This window comes from Typopeltis vanoorti, chromosome 10 (assembly GCF_054136105.1).
Source record: "Typopeltis vanoorti isolate ZY-2024b chromosome 10, IOZ_Tvanoo_1.0, whole genome shotgun sequence".
Classification (NCBI taxonomy): domain Eukaryota; kingdom Metazoa; phylum Arthropoda; class Arachnida; order Uropygi; family Thelyphonidae; genus Typopeltis; species Typopeltis vanoorti.
In genome coordinates this window covers 104,250,358-104,270,274 of record NC_143558.1, presented here as the reverse complement: position 1 = coordinate 104,270,274, position 19,917 = coordinate 104,250,358, and the positions used below count along the sequence as shown (strand labels likewise).

The 19,917-nt window shown below is 35.2% G+C and overlaps 1 protein-coding gene across 4 annotated transcripts in view; it reads right to left on the bottom strand.

The window, feature by feature from the left end:
* Nucleotides 1-19,917, bottom strand: part of mv (lysosomal-trafficking regulator mauve) — a 1,073,830-nt gene that overhangs the window by 733,638 nt on the left and 320,275 nt on the right. For all 4 annotated transcript variants that reach the window (XM_090399251.1, XM_090399254.1, XM_090399252.1 and 1 more), the window contains exon 16: nt 5,976-6,089. In XM_090399251.1, coding sequence (XP_090255377.1) covers nt 5,976-6,089 — 114 coding nt within the window. The remainder of the gene's footprint in view (nt 1-5,975; nt 6,090-19,917) is intronic.

Genomic DNA, 19,917 nt, shown 5'->3' with positions numbered 1-19,917 from the left:
GATAAAAACTATGTGCAAATTATCTGAGTCTGATAAGATCTGACTGAGTGTGCATAGCTCAACCAGTGTAGTAAAAACTTCATTCCATTCTCAAGTGAAGTGCTGGCATTCCACCAGAACATGACAAATGATGGGATGCTTGACGCATAGTTCACATTGGTGGGTCCATCAGCCTTCAGTAGATACAAATGTATAAGATGACTGTGTCCCCATGTGAAGCCTAACAAGAACAACTAACTATCTTCTTTTTCTCCATTCACTTCACTGCCAAAGCTCAATTATTGGCTCAATCTCATGTAATATATTTGTCAGTGCTTTCTACCATGATATCTGCCACTGTGTTAACTCTGATCTTATAAAAGGACTATATTCTGTATATGGGATGAGAAACAGCACTTGGAAAATGCATGAGTTGATCTAGCAGCTGAAACTACAGTCTCATTTTCCTTAATACCAATATGGCCAGGGATCCAGAACACTTGAATTTCAAAATTAAGGACCCTAAATTTGTACAGCAGCTGTTAAACCTTGCAAGGCAATTTTTATGGCCAGTCATAAACAGCGGTATTCCTTTTCCCGAATGTTGAAAGAATTCGATATCTCAAAATTCTCGATAATTCATGAATACTTCCATGTTTAGAAATATTCGGCTTGGTCACTGACATTTGCTATACAGATGTTATTTAGGTGTTCTGGATCTGAGCTTTTCGACACAATCACGAATATTATTCTCCTCAGAATATTTTCACTATAAAATATTTATTCATGAAAAATGCTTAGAAAACTAAAATGATAAATTCCAGAACTTCTCATGGTCCAGTACTGGGCTGTGGCCTGGCAATTGAGAAATACTCGATTAGATCATATGCATCTAGCTCTTAGTTTTCGTCGCTGATGTTGCTGGTTTCATCCCAAGTGTTACAAAGATGTCCTATATGATTTGTATAAATTCGACACTTTATGTACAATTTTTCTTTTATATGCAGCAGTGCAGGCTAAATTGCATGCAACTCTGTTGTATAGTTACTGCAATGAAATGAAATCTCATTAGATATGACAAAATCAGAAAATACAGCAGCACAGCCAACAGAGGTCTTAGATTTTGAACCTTCAGTACATATGGAAAAGAAATCAGTGTTCTGCTCTGTGCACATTAAATAACTTCATGTAGACAGACAATCGAGTGTCAGATTTCCTTAATCAGTACATTGAGCAGTTGTATGATGGAATTCAATCCTAAACTGGAGGAAGGCTGTTATATTCAGAACAGGTAATGTTATTAAAACTCATACCAAAAGGTTGTATGGCAATCTGATGTGTGTGATATACCGAATGAAAAGATACTAGTCCATGTAGGATGTTCTGGAAGATACTTTATTTTTAGGGCATAGTTAAGAGATGAATGATTCCATTTGAGTGACTGAGCTGGTTCACTTGCCACAACTTAAAGAATATGAATAGGCGATGTGAGAAAAGACCAGCAGCTATCTGTAATCTCTGATAATGGATAGGATTAAATCGTCATAGATTATTTTACCTTGCAGAACCACAGACTTGGGACACATAATCCAGCTTTGAACGTACAAGTGCATGATAAAGGTGAAATAATGAAGATTGTTCTGCATCCCATCCAGTAGATGAGAGAGTGTGAAGGAGATACAATGCTTGCTTGCACTTTCCCCTAAATTTACAAATATGTTCAAGAAATATGAGCTTTCCATCAAAGAAAAGTTTCAAGAAGCTGAACAAAGACTGTTTGTTTGGTGTTTTATGGTACAAAGACAGTTATAGTCATACTAAATGGGTCATAAATTACAGCAGTATACAAGTTTAAAAAAAAATAGTAAAATATGACAAATGGATATAGAAAGAAATGTACATAAATGTAATTCTAAAAAGAAACATACAAAAACAAGTATATAAAAAATGAACAAAAATCAAGTGTAAAATTATTAATGAAAAAAGGTAAAACGTTCAAAACACAAAAAAAAAAAAAAAAGATGTTAAAACGATATATACAAGAGACGACTGCATCCATAAAATGCACAAACAATCTAAAAGATGCTAACTGTTTGTAAAAATTTAAAAACAAATAAGGCATCTGTTGAGTGATAAAAATCTGCCTCAGTGTTTAGGGCTCAGAAGGATTATGAATGTTAGTAACATTGGAAGTCCAATATATTTACTTTTTATATATATATATATATATATATATATATATATATATAAAGTAAATATATATATATATATATATAAAATATATTTATGCACTTTTGGTAGCAATGACTGCGGTCATTCATGAAACAAGGACAATCAATTAAAATATGATGAATACTGAGTCTAGCATTACATAACTTTCACACAGGTATATTATCACCCTTCAAAAGGAAGGTGTGTGTGTGTGTGTGAGAGAGAGAGAGAGAGAGAGAGAGATGACTATGACCTATGCAGAGCTGAGCTAGTAGAATTTCTGCTGTTCGAACCCTGCATAGGCCAGATTGTTCATAATTTAATTTCAGGCTGAATTTGGTAGAGCTTATGATTAGTGTCTCTATTTCGAAATGACTGCCACTGGAAAAGAAGTTTGTGTCTGATAATCTGCTGGTAATCAGTGTAGGTACAGATAGAGGATGGATATTTGAGAAACGAGCTGACCAAGCTGATGTATCTGCAGCCTCATTTCCCTTACTCATAACATGTCTTGGGAAACACAGAAGTATACACCGAAGTGTGGACTCCATAACTGAAAGAGGAGGTTGGATTCGAGAGAGAGAGCACAGGAGGTTTCCGGAGCTCTAGACTTCTTATAGCCCGAAGAGAACATTGCAAGTCCAAATGTATTTATGCACATTTGGTAGCAATGAAATCTGATGTATTTTAGTACATGCTCTATCACATACAGCTCAACTGTAAAGATTTTATACTCTAGCAGGATTTGTGCAGAAATAATGTTGTTTGGAAAGATGGCAAATGATCTAGGTAATCCAATTTTATGTGATCTGTGTAGACAGATACAAAATCTGAGTATTCAGTTCTATGAGCTTTGAAGAGCTGAGGGTAGACTACAACATGGGTGGAAATTTTCGGTAGGATGAGAAAAAAAAAAAAAAAAAAAGAGGAAAAAAATGCTACACGCTGGTATGTATGATTGCCATGATGCAGCTGCCATAACTGGAACAGCAGTTGTTAGATTGAAGAGAGCACTAGATGCTTTTGTAGCTCCAGACTTTTTTTTTTTACTGCCTAAAGAGAACTTTGCGAGTCTACCTTTGGTAGTGATACAATCTGATGTATTAGTGCAAGCTATATTGCATACAGCTCAGCTAAAGTTGGTACACTTTAGTGGGATTTGTGAAGATATAATGCTGCCTGTAAAGATGGCAAAAGGTCCCACTAGGTCCTCAGAATTTGAACCATCAGTGTAGATTAGCACAAAATCAGGGCATTCAATTCAAACAGCTGCCAGTAAGACAACAGGATGGGTGCAAAATTTTTGTAGCCATCAGAAAGAAAAGCTACATGCTGTTATGTATGATTGCCATTGGCGATGAATGCTTCAGCATTAAATTTTGAAAGATAAAAAAAAGTATTCCAGTCAGCATAATCCAATTTCCAAAATACAAGTGGGTAGGCATATAGAAGAACTCTATTATTAAGAAAGGAGATCATGACTGTCAGACATACTATGACCAGTGGTAAATAAATGGAACATACTGTAATGAGAAATCCTACAAACAGTTACTGCTTCCAGAACAGTATTAAGTGGGATATGTTGAATATGAGTATGACCGCCCAACAGGATAGCTACTCTACCATTAGCAGGACCACCTCCATTGTTGTCTTTACAGACATCAGTAAAATGCTTTAAGGTTCAATGCTTCATTGGGTTTTAAATAAGTTTTCCTTCAGGTAGAAACATTTTGTGCTTTTGCAGCAAAACCTTGATATCTGATTATGGTGAAGCCCAAAATAGTTTCAGTGTAGAAAATTTCCACTTGTTTTGGCTTATATTTATCTATTGATTTATGAAAGTATGGATGGCCAGAGTCCATCTCGTGTTCTGGAAACATCATCTGATATGTCAGGATAATTTGGTGAATTTAGTTTATTTTTAGTGGATTCATAAGTATCCATTTTTTCTATAGGACTGTCTGGTGGTTTATCTTTAGGTGAGATCCTTGCCATAATTTTCTTTGCACATGGGTTCTCATCAGATGGGATAATTTTTAGAGTTGGTGAAGACCATAGGTGGTAAACGACTGATGTGTACCACAGAGAAGCAGTCATAATCAAAAAGTTCAGGTATGGGGAAATTATTACATGGTGGAATAGACATATGGGTTTGAGTTGATAGTGACATTTTCCTAACTATCACTTTCTCAGCATAAATTTCAGGATAGGTTTGGTGGTAGTGGCTATCTTCCTGTTTGCATCCTGATATATTTTGTTCGGTTTTTATCTTTTGTATTTCCGGCTCTTCTGACATGCATGGATGATTTCTCTGACAGTTGACACATTTAGCTTTCTTTGCAGAACAAGATTTATATCATGCTACTACTATATTGAACATAGGTAGCAGAGCCACAACAGGCAGTTTGAGCAAGCTTGTATTTCTGATTTAAATCATCTGAGTAGATGAAGGATGTATGGCCTAACTGGACAATTGAGATACCCTTCTTTTACAGATGTTTAAGTTTAGGTATGTTAAAAGGTCTTAATAAAGAAGGTAAGCATTTTCCTATTGGCGTTTCATCTGTTGCATGAATGATGAGAAAAACTGGAAGATTTATTCTGTTGTTGCATATCTTTTGTTTTTTACTTCTGTAATCACGTGATGTTACAGAATCAGTACTTTGTTGGGCCTTGTGATGACCACTGAAAAATTTGAGGATGAAAAATTCATGCTCAAAGGATTTTATATTCAGATTTTATATTCTATCCAGCACTTCCCTCCCACCATGGAGCCACACATTGTCTACTCACTGGCAAGCAATAACTGCACCTGCAAGAGGAACGGCAGTGCTACCTTGGATGCAATACAAGCACCACAACATGTTTTGGACTCTGACCCTGGCCCATGGGGTGGGAGACTTATTGCAGCACTGTTGACCCTTGCAGGAGCCCACCAGCCTACTGATTCTGGTAGAGCCATCTAGGACAGTACATCTTGCCGAAGCATAGGCTAAATAGTGTGAGACTGCCAGGATCCCCCCCCCCTTTCCCAATGTCTAATGGCTATACCATTAGACTATACCACATGGCAAACATGGTGACAGTGCATTGGATTGCAGTGATGGTATGCTGGGAGACAAGCTAGTGTAAATGACTGAGGAGCAGTAGAGTGAAGAATATGGAAAGAAAAGCAAAAAAAAAAAAGATAAAGAATGAAAATGGCAGATCCAATTACTTGGAGGTTCCCTCCCCCACCGAAAGGTGTCCAAAGAGGAGGGCTGCTGCAATATGCTTATTGAAAGCAAAATGAACATTGGCTGTTGCTACACAGACTGGAGAAAGCCTTAAGGAACCAATTAGATGACCTCTTTTCTCCTCTTCTACACACTAACAAGGATTTTCAAAAATGTCAGTTGTGTATAATCTCAAATATGAAAATTGTATTCTGAAACAATGTTCTGTACAGAAAGGAAGCAATTTTATGGAAGCTCACAAACAAAGAAGAGAAATTTTATCAAGTCAGAAAATCTGTATCATCAAAGGTTAAGGGGCACAAATAAACCAACCTACACAGATTTTAATTAAAATTCAAATACTTTTGTTGTAAAAAAATTCAAAAGTATTTGAATTTTTCCAGGTATTCAAAAATATACACATATATTTCAGCATTAATAAAGTTTATTAAAATAAATTAAAAGGGGTTAGTAATAAATTAAAAGGGGACTATAGCACACAATTACTATTACCATGATTCTTGTTGAATATAAACAGAAAAATACTTGACATTTCACTCAGCAGATTACCTTTCCATTCCACAGATGTTTTACAAATTCTGTACATTTCCAATAGATCAAAAGTACTCTGAAAAACAGCACACTGACAGTCTCTGAGAGCAGACACACAACTGGAAGAACGGCCTATAGAGAATAAATACATTTTATTGTTTCCACTGAGTAAATAGAACAGATGGTCATGTTCAGATATCACAGTCTGACAAAATGACACAAAATATAATAGTTTTCATCATGAAACAAAGGAATTCTGAATGAAAACATCCCTGCTCAATTCTAAAATAATTATATTTAAAGAAAATGAATTCAGTTAAAATTATAACACATTAATTGTGTTATAATTATGCTGCGTTGCGTTCTCAAGGCTGGTTTGCCTGCTCGCAGGATGAAAAACCCTACTGTTCATGCCCAACACCAGTTAACTTGGCTATGTCTGAGAAAGATCCTAAGCTCCTCACATCAGCAATGGGAATCGAACCCATGACACTACTTTCCCAGGCATATGGTTGCGAAGGGCATTGCCACTCGGCTAACCGCACGGACAATAAGTGGGACAGTGGTCTCATGCTGATCAATGAACTTCATCTCTCAACAAAAAAAAAAAAAAAAAAATCAATCACGAACATCCCTGCCTTCAGTGGGATTTGAACCCATGACCTGTTGGTTGAAGAGCAGGTACACTAACCACTTGGCCAACCAGGCCAACCAACTGCGTGTGTTTTTCTGGCTAATTTGCTGGTTTCATGGGATGAGAAACCCTGTTATCTCCATGCAAAAGCCACTATGTCATCCTCAACTGAAAAGCCCTTATAAAGGCTTTTTACATCCTGGAGGATTTGAACCCAAGTCCTTCCACCAAAAGAGCACCATTAAACTTATAAATGCTAATCTAATTTTGCTTTCCCAAATTCTATTTTACTGGCTATTGCAGCTTGGTTCTAATTGCAAATCTGGAATTACAAACAGTAATTCCAGATTTGAAAATGGTGCTAATAATTTTAGCTCATTTATTTTATTCTCATATTCCAGTGTGACTTTACAATACCAGGTTCCAATTTTTACATAAAAGAATAATTTTAATATATTATTATTATTATTATTATTTGTGACACTTCCAAGGACGCATAATGGGAGAGTGCCCTACACTACACCACATAACCACTGTGTACACTACTTAATCCCCACCTATACAGAACCAAAACATCATTTTATACAATGGAAAGTATGACTAACCTCAGTACAGACAATAAGTAAGGCATTATTAGTCCTACCAAATCTCTTACTTAGTATTGCGAGAATCTTAAATCTGATTATTTTTCCTAAAAATTTCAGCTAGTGACCGTTTCCCCCCCCCCCCCACAAAAAAAAAAAGAATGAAAACACTTATGACAAATAATTACATCAATAAATTTTTATTTAATTTTTTGTTTTTTTTTCCACAAGTAGATCCAGGGGGGAGGTGGGCAAGTGCTCCGTTTTCCCTCTCTGCGGACACCCATGACAGCAGCAGATACGACAATCAACACTATTACTGTCTTCCACTATTGCTGAACTTTACAAGCAGTAATTCCAGATTTGCTAATGGTGATAATATTTTTCATAATCACTAAATTATATTGCTATTTTATTCATTTATTATAATTATAATCACAGAAATTTGTCTCCATGATGGGAAAAGAGAAATGCTGCTGTTGTTAGATTATCCAGAGGGCACCACGAGGAAGTGATAGTCAGACTTTGCCCTTCAAAGCAAGTGAGACTAACATGCTAAAATACCTGGATGGAAATATCAAATTTGGAGACAGGGAGATCGCAAATACCTTGGTGTTTCATTTTCAAAATATAAACATATTAGAGATGAATACTAGCAAAAGACCCTCAAATATCAAAATAGGCTCAACAGAAGAAAAAATCTGCAAATTGCTCAAAATATGAAAACAAATTATTCTGGGATACATTTACAATCTGAATTAAGAGATGCCTTGGAGAGACTAGATATAAATAAATCATGTGGACCAGATAACATACAAGGAATTATGATCAAGCATCTTCCTCCCTTAGCCCTAGATTGGCTACTTTGCCTATACAACAATAGCCTAAAACAAAGAAAAGCTCTAAAAGACTGGAAAATAGCCACAATCATACCAATTTTAAAGCCTAACAAACCTAAAGACCAACCAGGAGTTATCGACCAATTTCACCGACTTCACAATTCCAGGCAAACTGATGAAAAAAATGATACTCCAACATTTGAATTATTATCTAAACAAAAATAGTATACTACCACATTATCAGGTTGCCTTTAGAAAAAATCACTCAACAACGGATCAACTTTTCTACTTAACCCAGTCAATTTAAAATAACTTCCAAATCAAACCTACGAAATTCACCATTACAGCTTTTATAGATTTTAGCAATGACTTTGAGACAAGCTGTGGAGGCAGAAACTCTTTTCCAAATTTTGTCATATTGGAATAGAAGGGAAAGTTCTAAACTGGATTTATGATTTTCTAAGAAATAGAACAATTTGAGATAGAATAAATAATATATTTTCCAAGAAAGTGAAAATAAGACTAGGACTCCCTCAAGGCAGCATTTTGAGCCCACTCCTTTTTTATATCTACTTAAATGACTTAGACAAAAATATAAATAAAGAAACAAAGATAGCTATGTTTGCTGATGATTTGGTCCTATTCTCAGCTCAAACAACTTAAAACAGCAGAAGGTCATTTAAACAAAGTCATTGAAAGTTTATCTACATACTGTCAAAACCAAAAAATCAAAATTAACCCTCTTAAATTGGAAATTTGTGCATTTACCATTAATAACCACCTCAGAAAGTGGAGACCAAAAATTAAGCTAAATAATCAACTAATTACATTTTAATGAAAACCCCAAATACCTTGGAGTTACTTTGGATCCATCACTAAGCTTCAATAAACATATCGACAGTGTTGCAGTCAGAGCAAAGAGAGGACTAAATATCATGAAAAGTATCCCTGCTAGAGAGTGGGGGATCTGATGCCAAAAGTCACATACACCTCTATTATCTGACCCATAATGGAATAGGCTTTGCCCATCTGGATGCAAACATCACAAATCAGTTTAGACAAGTTTAGAAAAATTCACAAAATTGCAGCCAGAATCATGTGTGGATTAAGGAATACAACTCCTGGAAAAATAGCAGAATTCAAATCCAACCTTGTTCTTTAAAAATTAGGGTAACAAAATCTTACTAAATTTGAAAAAAAGGAGTCAACCTACCATATCATAGAACAGGTGAACTTTTTAAAAAGTGGCAACCAACAAACAGGATAAAGAAATATTCGACAATGCATAAAATCATGGAAAATAAAATTCCCTTGGATTGTGCAAATAAAATAGCCAACTATGCAGCATTTCCTCTAAATCAAGACAGGAAAAATATAGTTCTTAATTTTGAAATAGGGAAACACGAGGAAAATAAGCTTAGAAAACCCTGAAATCTTGAGATCATTAGCTCTTTCAAAAATAATGAAAAATGGACCTGACTCAATAAAGTTCTACATGATGGCTCCAAAAATCCAAATGGCAATTCAGGGAGGACTGGTGTACTCATCTATGGCTCTCAAAATATAGAACTAAAAACAACCAACAGTATAGGATGCAGCTCATACCATGCAGAATTAATAGCCATTAACAGGGCACTGTAACATTTGGATAAACAAAACCCAAAGAAATTTATATTTTTCACAGATTCCATAGCAGCCCTTCAAGCTATTAAGAACTGCTACACTAGCCATGAAGAAATACTTATAGACATATCAAAAAACATAAACTACATAAGTATTCTGAAATAATTTTCTAATGGATCCCATATCATGTGGGATTAAAGGGAGATGAAACTGTAAATTAAAGATACCAAGAAATTATATACATGTTTAATCCTTTATTCAAGTGTAAGCAAACAAGTTTGTACCTGAACTATTTTCAGGACTGGAGCAACTCGTATAAAGAAGCTCTGCAGATGAAGTAGCTAAAATGGCTGCAACATCAAGTGATATAATAGATTTTGATCTTTTTAAAACTACTCAAAAAGAAAATGTAAAAAGAATGATTCTCCGGGATATGACTCTCCACTGGTATTCAGCAGAAAAACCAGGAGCTACCATCAATTCCAAGTTTAATCGCAGTGCCACTACCATGATCTCTTGCCTCAAGACCGGCCACACAAGACCAATCAAGTTTAGCAATGACATAAAAGTCTTCCTCATCTGTAAAATCTGTAACATGTTAGTAGCATTTACTAACATGTATGCATATTTCTAAACGTGAACTTTATAAAAACCCAGAAAAGGTGCTTTATAAAATACATGAATTTGACCTCTATGATCTGGTGTAATAATAACATGGAATAACATTTTTTTTAAAAAAATTATAATTATTATTTATTTATCATTTATTTTATTCTCATATTTCAGTTTTACAAAATATAAGAAAGTCAATAAAACATCTTTTTAGAAAATAGTTCACATTTGGTGCTGTTAGTATTTTTAAAAATAAGTTATGAATTAGTCCAGAGAAAATTATGTCCAGAACTTATGTACTAACACAGATGGGCTAATAGAGTTGTATAGCTTTTCTAAATCACTTAGGGAATTTTACAAAATACCAGGTTCCAATTTTTGTGGGCTCCGCATGTGTGTTGTACAAGTTCTGTGGGCTTGGCTGAAAGGACCAGACACTGCATGCCATTTGCTATTCCAATGATTTGGAGAGAGCTAACACCAATCATTTTACTCGCTGTTATTTCTGCTTTACAAAAGTTTTGAGATTTTCATCAAAAAAAAAAAAAAAAACCGTTGTGTATAAAGATGTTGCATCGGCTTTGCAACCAGTAACAATTTCATTTGATTTGCCAGTGCCAAAACACCCAACAACTGTGGACATTGAGAGTAGTGGTGAAGAAATGCAGGAAATATCTGACAACATGATTTTGGAGTCAAAAACAACAATCCACACTTAATCACCCAAGAGGAATTAAATGAACTTGTAAGAGATCTTAATCTTATAAAGGATAATGCAGAAGTGTTAGTGTTTTGGCTGCTAAGATGGAATCTCCTAGCTGAAAGAACTAAGTACACATATTTCAGATGCTGTCAAAGTGAGTACATCAGTTAGTTCAGAGAATCTAACAGATAAACTTAAGTGCTGACGGTTATTCATGACTTATTTTTAATGGTATTAACAACACCAAATGAACTATTTTATAAAAAGATGTTTTATTAACTTGCTTATATTTCACTGATTTTCAAATCAGCATCATCTGAGTACAACACAGCATATATATACACAACACTGAGTAAGTTGAAACAATACAATTGTAATGGACAAAAGGACTGAAGTCCTATTTTTGGCATCCTCTAATGTAAAAAAAAATAAAAAATGGAATAAAAAATTACAGCTGTGTGGGAACTTATGGCAAATTATTGCCAAATTCTTCATAGCCATGGCTGACAAAAAATAATCTTTCGGATCTGTAACAACTTAATAGCACATTAGTTATCTTCCATCTAATTCTGTGTGAAGGGGTGTCCAAATTGGTCTGCCAGTCCTGACTTTCCCTAATAATGGTAGCAAATGTATTTTTTATGTTCTTCCAGGCAGATGCTAACAGTGCTGTCTGTGCAAGTCACAGTCACAAGGAACTTCATACATTCCAGGGTATGCTAGAGGGTGAAGTTTATCCTTAGGCAAGTGGATCAGATTGCTAATTTAATGAGGTTTGAAAGTGTGTGAAGGCCATGTTTCATTAGTACTTTGGCTATCTTTTCTTATGTACTTCTGACATAGAGAATAGAAATGGTATTGTTGTATTCCTGTGTATTAGAGGAGGGAGAAGTAATTGGGCTATGTAGTATTTTATCTATTTTGTAGGAATTGTAGCCATTGGCCAAGAACGTAAGGTGCAGATATTTGGGTTCTGTGGACAGAGCTGTATCATTGGAATAAATGGCTCTGGCTCTGTGTGTGTAAGTGTTTTTAAAATGCCATACTGTTGGACAGAACGATGATGTGATTGTTTATGTAGATATCTTCCTGTGCATATTGGCTTTCTGTAAATGGAAAACGACAGTGATCCATCTGAAAGGCAGGTGACTGATGTGTCAAGAAAAAGTAAACAGTTATTAGATTCTTTTTCTACCGAAGTGGATTTTCGGATGTTGGCTGTTTATGTAGGTGACGCTATGTTTTAGAAGTGTTCCATGTAAAAGTTTGCTAAAAAAAAAAAAAAAAAGAGGGCAGAACCCGTAGCAGTACCATTCATCTGTTTGTAGATTTTTCCTACCCATGTAAAGTAACCTGCATATATAGCAAATTTCAACAATTCAAACATATCAGAACCTGATATCTATGAACCTGAACAAATATAGTTGCATTAATTTTCCCAAAATTTGGAAGACTGTTATCTTAAGTCCACATACTGTAATTTTTTTATTTTATTTTATTTATTTTTTATAACATTAGAGGATGCCAAAAATAGGACTTTAGATCTTTTGTCCATTGCAATTGTATTGTTTCACTTACTCGCTGTCACATATTGAAATTCAGCAAAATATAAGAAAGTCAATAAAACATCTTTTTAGAAAATAGTTCACATTTGGTGCTGTTAGTATTGTTAAAAATAAGTTATGAATTAGTCCAGAGAAAATTATATCCAGAACTTATGTACTAACACAGATGGGCTAATAGAGTTGCATAGCTTTTAAGAATATAAGAAAGTCAATAAAACAAAATATAAGAAAGTCAATAAAACATCTTTTTAGAGAATAGTTCACATTTGGTGCTGTTAGTATTGTTAAAAATAAGTTATGAATTAGTCCAGAGAAAATTATATCCAGAACTTATGTACTAACACAGATGGGCTAATAGAGTTGTATAGCTTTTCTAAATCACTTAGGGAATTTTACAAAATACCAGGGCCATGTCGTTAGAACAGATTAGTTTAGCCCTGTTGCATACTGTTTTCACCACTCCATATTGTTGTGAGTGGGGGGGGGGATTGTTGGTGAATGTATCTGCCTGTATGGGTGGGTTTTCCATAAACTGAGAAAACCAAGGTTCCATCAGGCTGGTGGGTGAGTAGTGTGTCTAGGAAAGGGAGGCTGTTGTTTTCCTCTTTTTCCAGAGTGAACTTGATTCTGGGGTGTTGGTTGTTTAAGTGTGTTAAGGAGAGGAGTGTATCAGAGCCATGTGGCCAAATAGCAAACACATCATCAATGTAGCAAAGCCATATGGTTTGTTTTTGTGGGGCAGAGGCTAAGGCTTTTTCTTCAACGGTCTCCATAAAGAAATTGGCGAAGGGTGGGGAGAGTGGTGAACCCATGGCTGTCCCCTCTATTTGTTTGTAGAATTTTCCCTGCCAAACGAAATAGCCTGAGTTCATTGTGAACTGAAATAGGGCTGAGATATTGGGAGAAAATTTCTGTTTTAACAACATGGCCCTAAACACTGAACTAAATCACATCCTCAACGCTTTCTCAGCCAATGGATACCCCCCCCCAAAAAAAATCCAAAAAATATTAAAACCTACAAACCACAGCCCCCCCCCCCCCCCCTTCCACAACAAATATTACTCTAAACCCATCACCATTCCCTACATCCGAGGCACCTTGGAAAAAATTACCAAAATTTAAAAAAAAACATGACCTCACCTCCTGTTACAGGCCTTACAGAAAATTGGCATCCCTTATCCGCTCCACCAAAGACCAACCACTTCCCCTAGACCTACTTGGTGTATACCAGGTCCCTTGTAGCTGTAAACTGTCTTACTTTGGCCAAACAGGCAGGACAGCAAATATCAGAATTTCTGAACACAAGGACTACATCTCGTTTTACAAATACAGCCATTCTGGTCTTGCAGACCATGCTCTGGATACACGCCACAGAATACGGTGGAAGCAAGCTACAGTAATACACCGTAGCAAATACAAATTCGAAAGACTATTTATAGAATCAGCCTCAGCCCTAAGAAACTCCCCAAACCTCAACAAATTTGGTTGTATGCGACTGCCCCAAATTTGGGAGGCATACATCAGCAGACCTTCAGCCCCCAACGGCCAAGAACACCTACTTAGCCTGCTAGAGGGCACCATCAGGACTTCTAGGAGAACGATAGCTTCATATCTTCATTCTCAGTTACTGTGTTGTAGAGGCTGTGTGTAAGCCTCTACAACACAGTAACTTTTTTGTAATTTCCTTTTGAAAATGGCATCGTGACATTGCCGAAATATCGGAGATATTTATTGAAGTATAATTTAATTTATATTCAGATCTACGTTGTTCAATTCCCTAAGTTATTTAGAAATGCATAACCAACGTATAAGCCTGTCTACGAGAGTTGTATAGCACTGAATACACACACCATCCGAATAGAGATGTTTTATTGATTGGTCAAAATCAATTCTGAAAGCTGTTCTTCTTTTCAATGGAGGCTTATATCTCAATAGCCCAATCGGTTACTAAGAATGAAACGAAAACAGGAAAATGGTCCTGGGATACATTAATTATGATGCCTAAGAGTAGAACATTTGTGCCATTTTGTTTGGGTTACAAATAGGATATACTAATTACTGTTGCTTTCAATGTGAATGGGATAACAGGACCAGGAGTAATCATTATTTTGTTAAGTGGACCTTGCATACACATTTCACACCTGAGAGTTAAACATGTAGCATTGGCAGAGACAGACAAAACCTATTTGGCACCACTTCACATCAAACTTGGACTGATGAAAAACTTTGTGAAAGCAATGAGTCAGGGAGAAGCAGGGTTTCAGTATTTGAAACAAAAATTTCTAAAAATAAGTGATGCAAATGTAAAGGAAGGCATTTTTCATTGGGCCATAAATTAGATTGTTAATGAATAATACCCAATTGGTACAAGTTCTAAACTAACAGAAGCTAATGGACACATTTTTCTTAGAACTCTCATGACAGATGTCTACAGTCTTTGCTCCAGTGTTTTATTTCTAACTCAGCTCTCAAATTCATAAATTAAACACTTATTTGAACACTGTCTTGTATAGAGCTAGGGTTTGACTAATTTCTCTATTACTCCATATAAATTTAATCAGCCGATCTTCTACCATGCCCGTTTTGTTAATTCAGTTGTCTATTTCCATATTTATTTGCTGTCATCACTAAAATTTGCCATTGTCATTAAACAGCTGAAATATTTTACTTGCTCTATAGGTTTTCCATTCAAGATGAAGATAATGATGCACCTGAGAAGTTTTTAATTTTATTATAAAGTCTTTGTATTAGTGAATTTCATACAAATTTTATTACAAAAACTATATCCGTGAAGAATCTTCTATATCCTTCAAGAATCAAGGATACAGAAGAATCCTTGTACTAGATTTATTGAGGTGTGTGATATATACATAAAGTAAAGAGTGGAGAATAACATCTCCAATTTTGATATCTGGCTTAATGCCCCTTTCCTTCATAATGTGATTCATATAAATGATGAATAACCGTGAAGATAATGTGTACTCATGATCTTACATCTGATTTGACCTCATAACCACTAGTACCTCCTTCAATTCTAACAAGTGATTTACAACTTAAATATAGTCTACATATTGCTCAATATAATGTGTCATATTTGCAGAATATAAATAACTGTTGCATTTCATGTGGCTTTTCTCTTGATACATATGCCTTTTCCATATCTACAAAACTTAAATACAGACTCCTTATTATATTCCTATGATTTCTCAAACTATCTGTCTTAAAGTGAAAATTTGATCTTAACTTCTATTTAGTTTGAATACAGCTATTGTTCTCCAAGTTTCCCTACCATATTTTCTTAGCCTTTCCTCAAGTATATTTGCATAAATCATACCAATAAAAACATTCAATAAGGAAATTTATTTGTAATTCTCATATTCAGCTATATTTCCCTTTTCATAGATAGGTATTATGAAAGCTCTACTCCAGTCACTTGAAATTTGACCCTCTGACACCAAACCTTCTGAATTATGCAGTATAGCCACTGTAAAACTAACTTGAATACTTCCGTATTTGATCAATTCTGGACAAATGCTATACCTGCCTATCTAACATTTCAGGTTTATGATAGATTTATCTACATCAAGTATTTTGATATGGACTCTTCATTACATTCTCCTTGAATGCCTTCTACCACCATACTGTCACCACTTGTTTCATTTAGTCACTTTCAAAGTAATTACTCTGGACATCTATAATATATTTATCTTCAGTTTTCATTTCACCTTTGTCATCCTTGATTCCTTACATTCTTTTTTCTCAATTTCTGTGCTTTTTAAACAGCCTCCAGAATATTTTGCACCTTCCTGATAGCGATTTTCTATGCTCTTAGCAAAATCTTTCCATGACTTTTTAGATACTTTTTCCTCCATATCTAAGTTTATTAATAGCTTGCAGAATATTTTACTACTATTCTGATATTGTTTTTTGTGTTCTTAGCAAATTCTCATGGCTTTTGCTTATATACTTTTACCCATGGCATTGCTTACTTACATTTTTCTGTATATTCTTCCAGTGCACAAGTTGGCTTACTGCATTTGCCAGAAACTTCCAAAATGCTTTCTTCTTTTCCTTGCTGGCCTATTTTTCACTAACTCAGTCCACCATGGAGTTCTGATTTTTCTATTCTTCAGATATCCTCACCACATACCTCTCTGGGCTGAATCAATCAATGTTTTCATCAGGATTTACCAGTTAATCTCCAAGGTTTGGTTTTTGTTTTCAAACTCTCTCATTTTTTCTTGAATCACATTTGTGTATTTCAGATCACCTCTGAAATCTGCTCAACTTTCATTCTTTAAAAACTTTTTTAGACATTTCTTTTCAATATGATAAGCAAATTTATTCTGTCAGAACTAATTGGCAATCAATTCTATATTGTATTGTAATGCTTCATTATATTATAATGCTTCATATTTCAAATCCTGTATATACTCATGTGTCCTGAACCAGCATGAAGATGTTGCAATTAATAATAATATAGTCAAGAAGATTTTTCTTATATCTTCTCATGTGAATTTGTGAATTAGTATAACTAGTCATGTCCTGGACAGAAATTCAGCAAGTTCTTATCATGATTATTAGCTTTGTTCTTTTCTCCATATGTTCCTAAAACACTCCTATATCTGGTAATCATTTCCTACTCTTCTGTTTCAATCCACAACAATGTAGAGCTTAGGGCTTATTGGAGAACAGATCAGCAGCACATGCATTGAGTTAGTTAAAATCAACACCATCATCAGAGCATTACAGAAGAATAAGCAAGTTCTTCTGTAATGCCTCGATGCTTGTGTTACCTTGTTATAGAATATAAGTAAACTATGATCTCCCTTTAACAAACCCATGTTGATAACCACAGAGGATACTGCTATCATCCCATTTCTGTATCCTACTTCTCACCAATCTCTTCATCACAACTCCAGATATACAGATTGCCTCTTAGCTGCAGCCTTATCAGCACATTTATAGTGGAACAATTTTACCTTCTTTTCACTCCCTTGGAAACTGAGCTGTTGTAAGACACTTCTTAAATAGGCATGCCAATTCCCCAGAACATTCCCTTAAGGTGCATGGTGATATGTCATCAAATCATGTTGCCTTATTGACATGCTCACTCACAATTAAGTCATTCTCTTCTATATCTTCTACACTTAAATTCCTCATGATTTCACCCTGATGAGGATGAAACACCCTTATAAACTGATCATGTCTTCTGCAGCAGTTACCATTCTATTTTCATCTATTAACATATTACCAGAATCATTATTCCTTCTACTTCCCACATATTTAAAAAAACTCTCTAGGGATTTTCTTTGCCTGATTTGCCAATTTCTACTCAGTACACTTTTGTTGTCTGTACTAATAAATCAGTTTCCTGGCTTGTTCATTATACTCTTCATGTAGCTGATTATTACCATTATTCATCTTGTGTTGTGCCTCCTTCTTCCAGATTTCATACTTAAGTCTCTCATTCATCCATTTTATACCTACATTATTCAGCATGTTGACCTTCAGAATACATTTATACATTGATGCTGCTATTTATTTCTTTGTCAGTTCCCAAGCAGCATTTGTTTTCTTACCACTCAATCTCCTCAATCCAGGCAATAGCTCCAAGCTGTCTCCTAAGCTTGCCATAATCACCAGCCTTGTATTTCCACATATTTTCTTTCCTCACAGAGGTCTGTAAGGCTAGCCACATCCCAGGTGAATATTTTCTGATGAAATATTCACCTAGGGTGTGGCTGATGAAATAATCAGATTTAAAACTCTTGATCCTCACGAGCCCTCTTTACGTGCTGCTTGATATAGTTATCTCTCAAGAACTCGAGAAATTCATTTTCCTTATTCCCAAATGCTATTACTTCATTCAGCTACACTGCTAATTTTTAAAATCATCCATAATAATTACCCTTCCTTTGTTCACTGATCCAAGTTGTTTATACATTTCTTCATCACCACTCTTCACATTCCCTGTCCTATAGCAATATCCAAATAAATGTGTCTTTTTGTCAACCTCCACCTCACACCACACTGCCTCATAACCATTGCCACTATTTCATGTCTACCTTATTGTAACATTGAGATACAAAAGAAACATTGAGATATAAATGGAAGTAGCAGCAAATGTATGTATGTATGCATGTATGGAGATGATCAGCATAGAATTGAAATATGTTGCGATTTGGGAGGGGAAGTTGAGACCGAGCAGATATCTGTGGTAAGATGTGACGAAGGTGATTGGGAAAGAGCAGGTGTTGTGGGGAAATCGCAACCAACACAACACGTGGCTCTTGGATAGGACTGGTTATAGACCTAAAAATGAACTGCTTTATTTATTTACAAATGTCAGACGTATCAGAAATAAGGGAGATGAAATGGTTTCACTGATTGAGTTTATTTGTCCCAAAATTGTTGGAATGAGTGAAACATGGTTGAATGAAGATGATATTTTAATGGGAATAGAAATGGAAGGATACAATATTTTCACAAGGATAGAAAGAACAAAAAGTTAGGGAAAGTGCTGCAGATTACAGCAGGGGATTTATTTCCAATTATTTCTAATTATTTTTTTTTGTAACAAAAAAGAGGAACTAATAGATTATCTAAACAAAATTAATTGCTTCCACAATACTATCAAGTTCACATTGGAACTAGAAAAAGATAATAAACTTCCATTCTGCGTCCTTATTAAGAAACAAACTGACAATAGCAGCAACCTGTCGGTATATAGAAACCTACTAACACTGGATGCTACCTCCATTTTGACTCGACTCACCACATATCCCAGAAACTCAGCATTATCCATATGCTCAAAAAAAGAGCTATACTTTGTACCACAGACCCTGGCGACTTACAAGAAGAATTAATGAAAATATCCAGAGATCTATCCCTAAATGGCTACCCTACAAGAATCATTAACAAGATTCTCTTTAGTGACATACCGCAAAGACGAGATGAAACCCAATACATCAACTCTATAACAATTCCATTTGTTAGTACCATATCCAAAAAATTAGCTCTTCTTCTAAAACCACATAATATCAGAGTAACCTTCAAACCTACTGAGACCATTCAAAAGTTTATAAGATCACCGAAAGATAGCCATCCTTTCTACAAATACTCTGGAGTTTATAGCATACCCTGTTCATGCAGTATTAATTACATCAGACAGACATCTAGAAGTTTTGAAACAAGAAAGAAGGAACACATAGGCTATGTAAGGAACAACAGACAGGATATATCAGGCCTTTCTTCCCACTTTGCCTCTACCAACCATAATATTGAATGGGATATGAGCCATATGCCCTACACAGAAGAGAACTAAGATTCCAGAACATTTAAAGAAGCTGCTACAGTCGCCCGTTCAACAGGTAACTTAAATAAGAATCAAGGCCTAA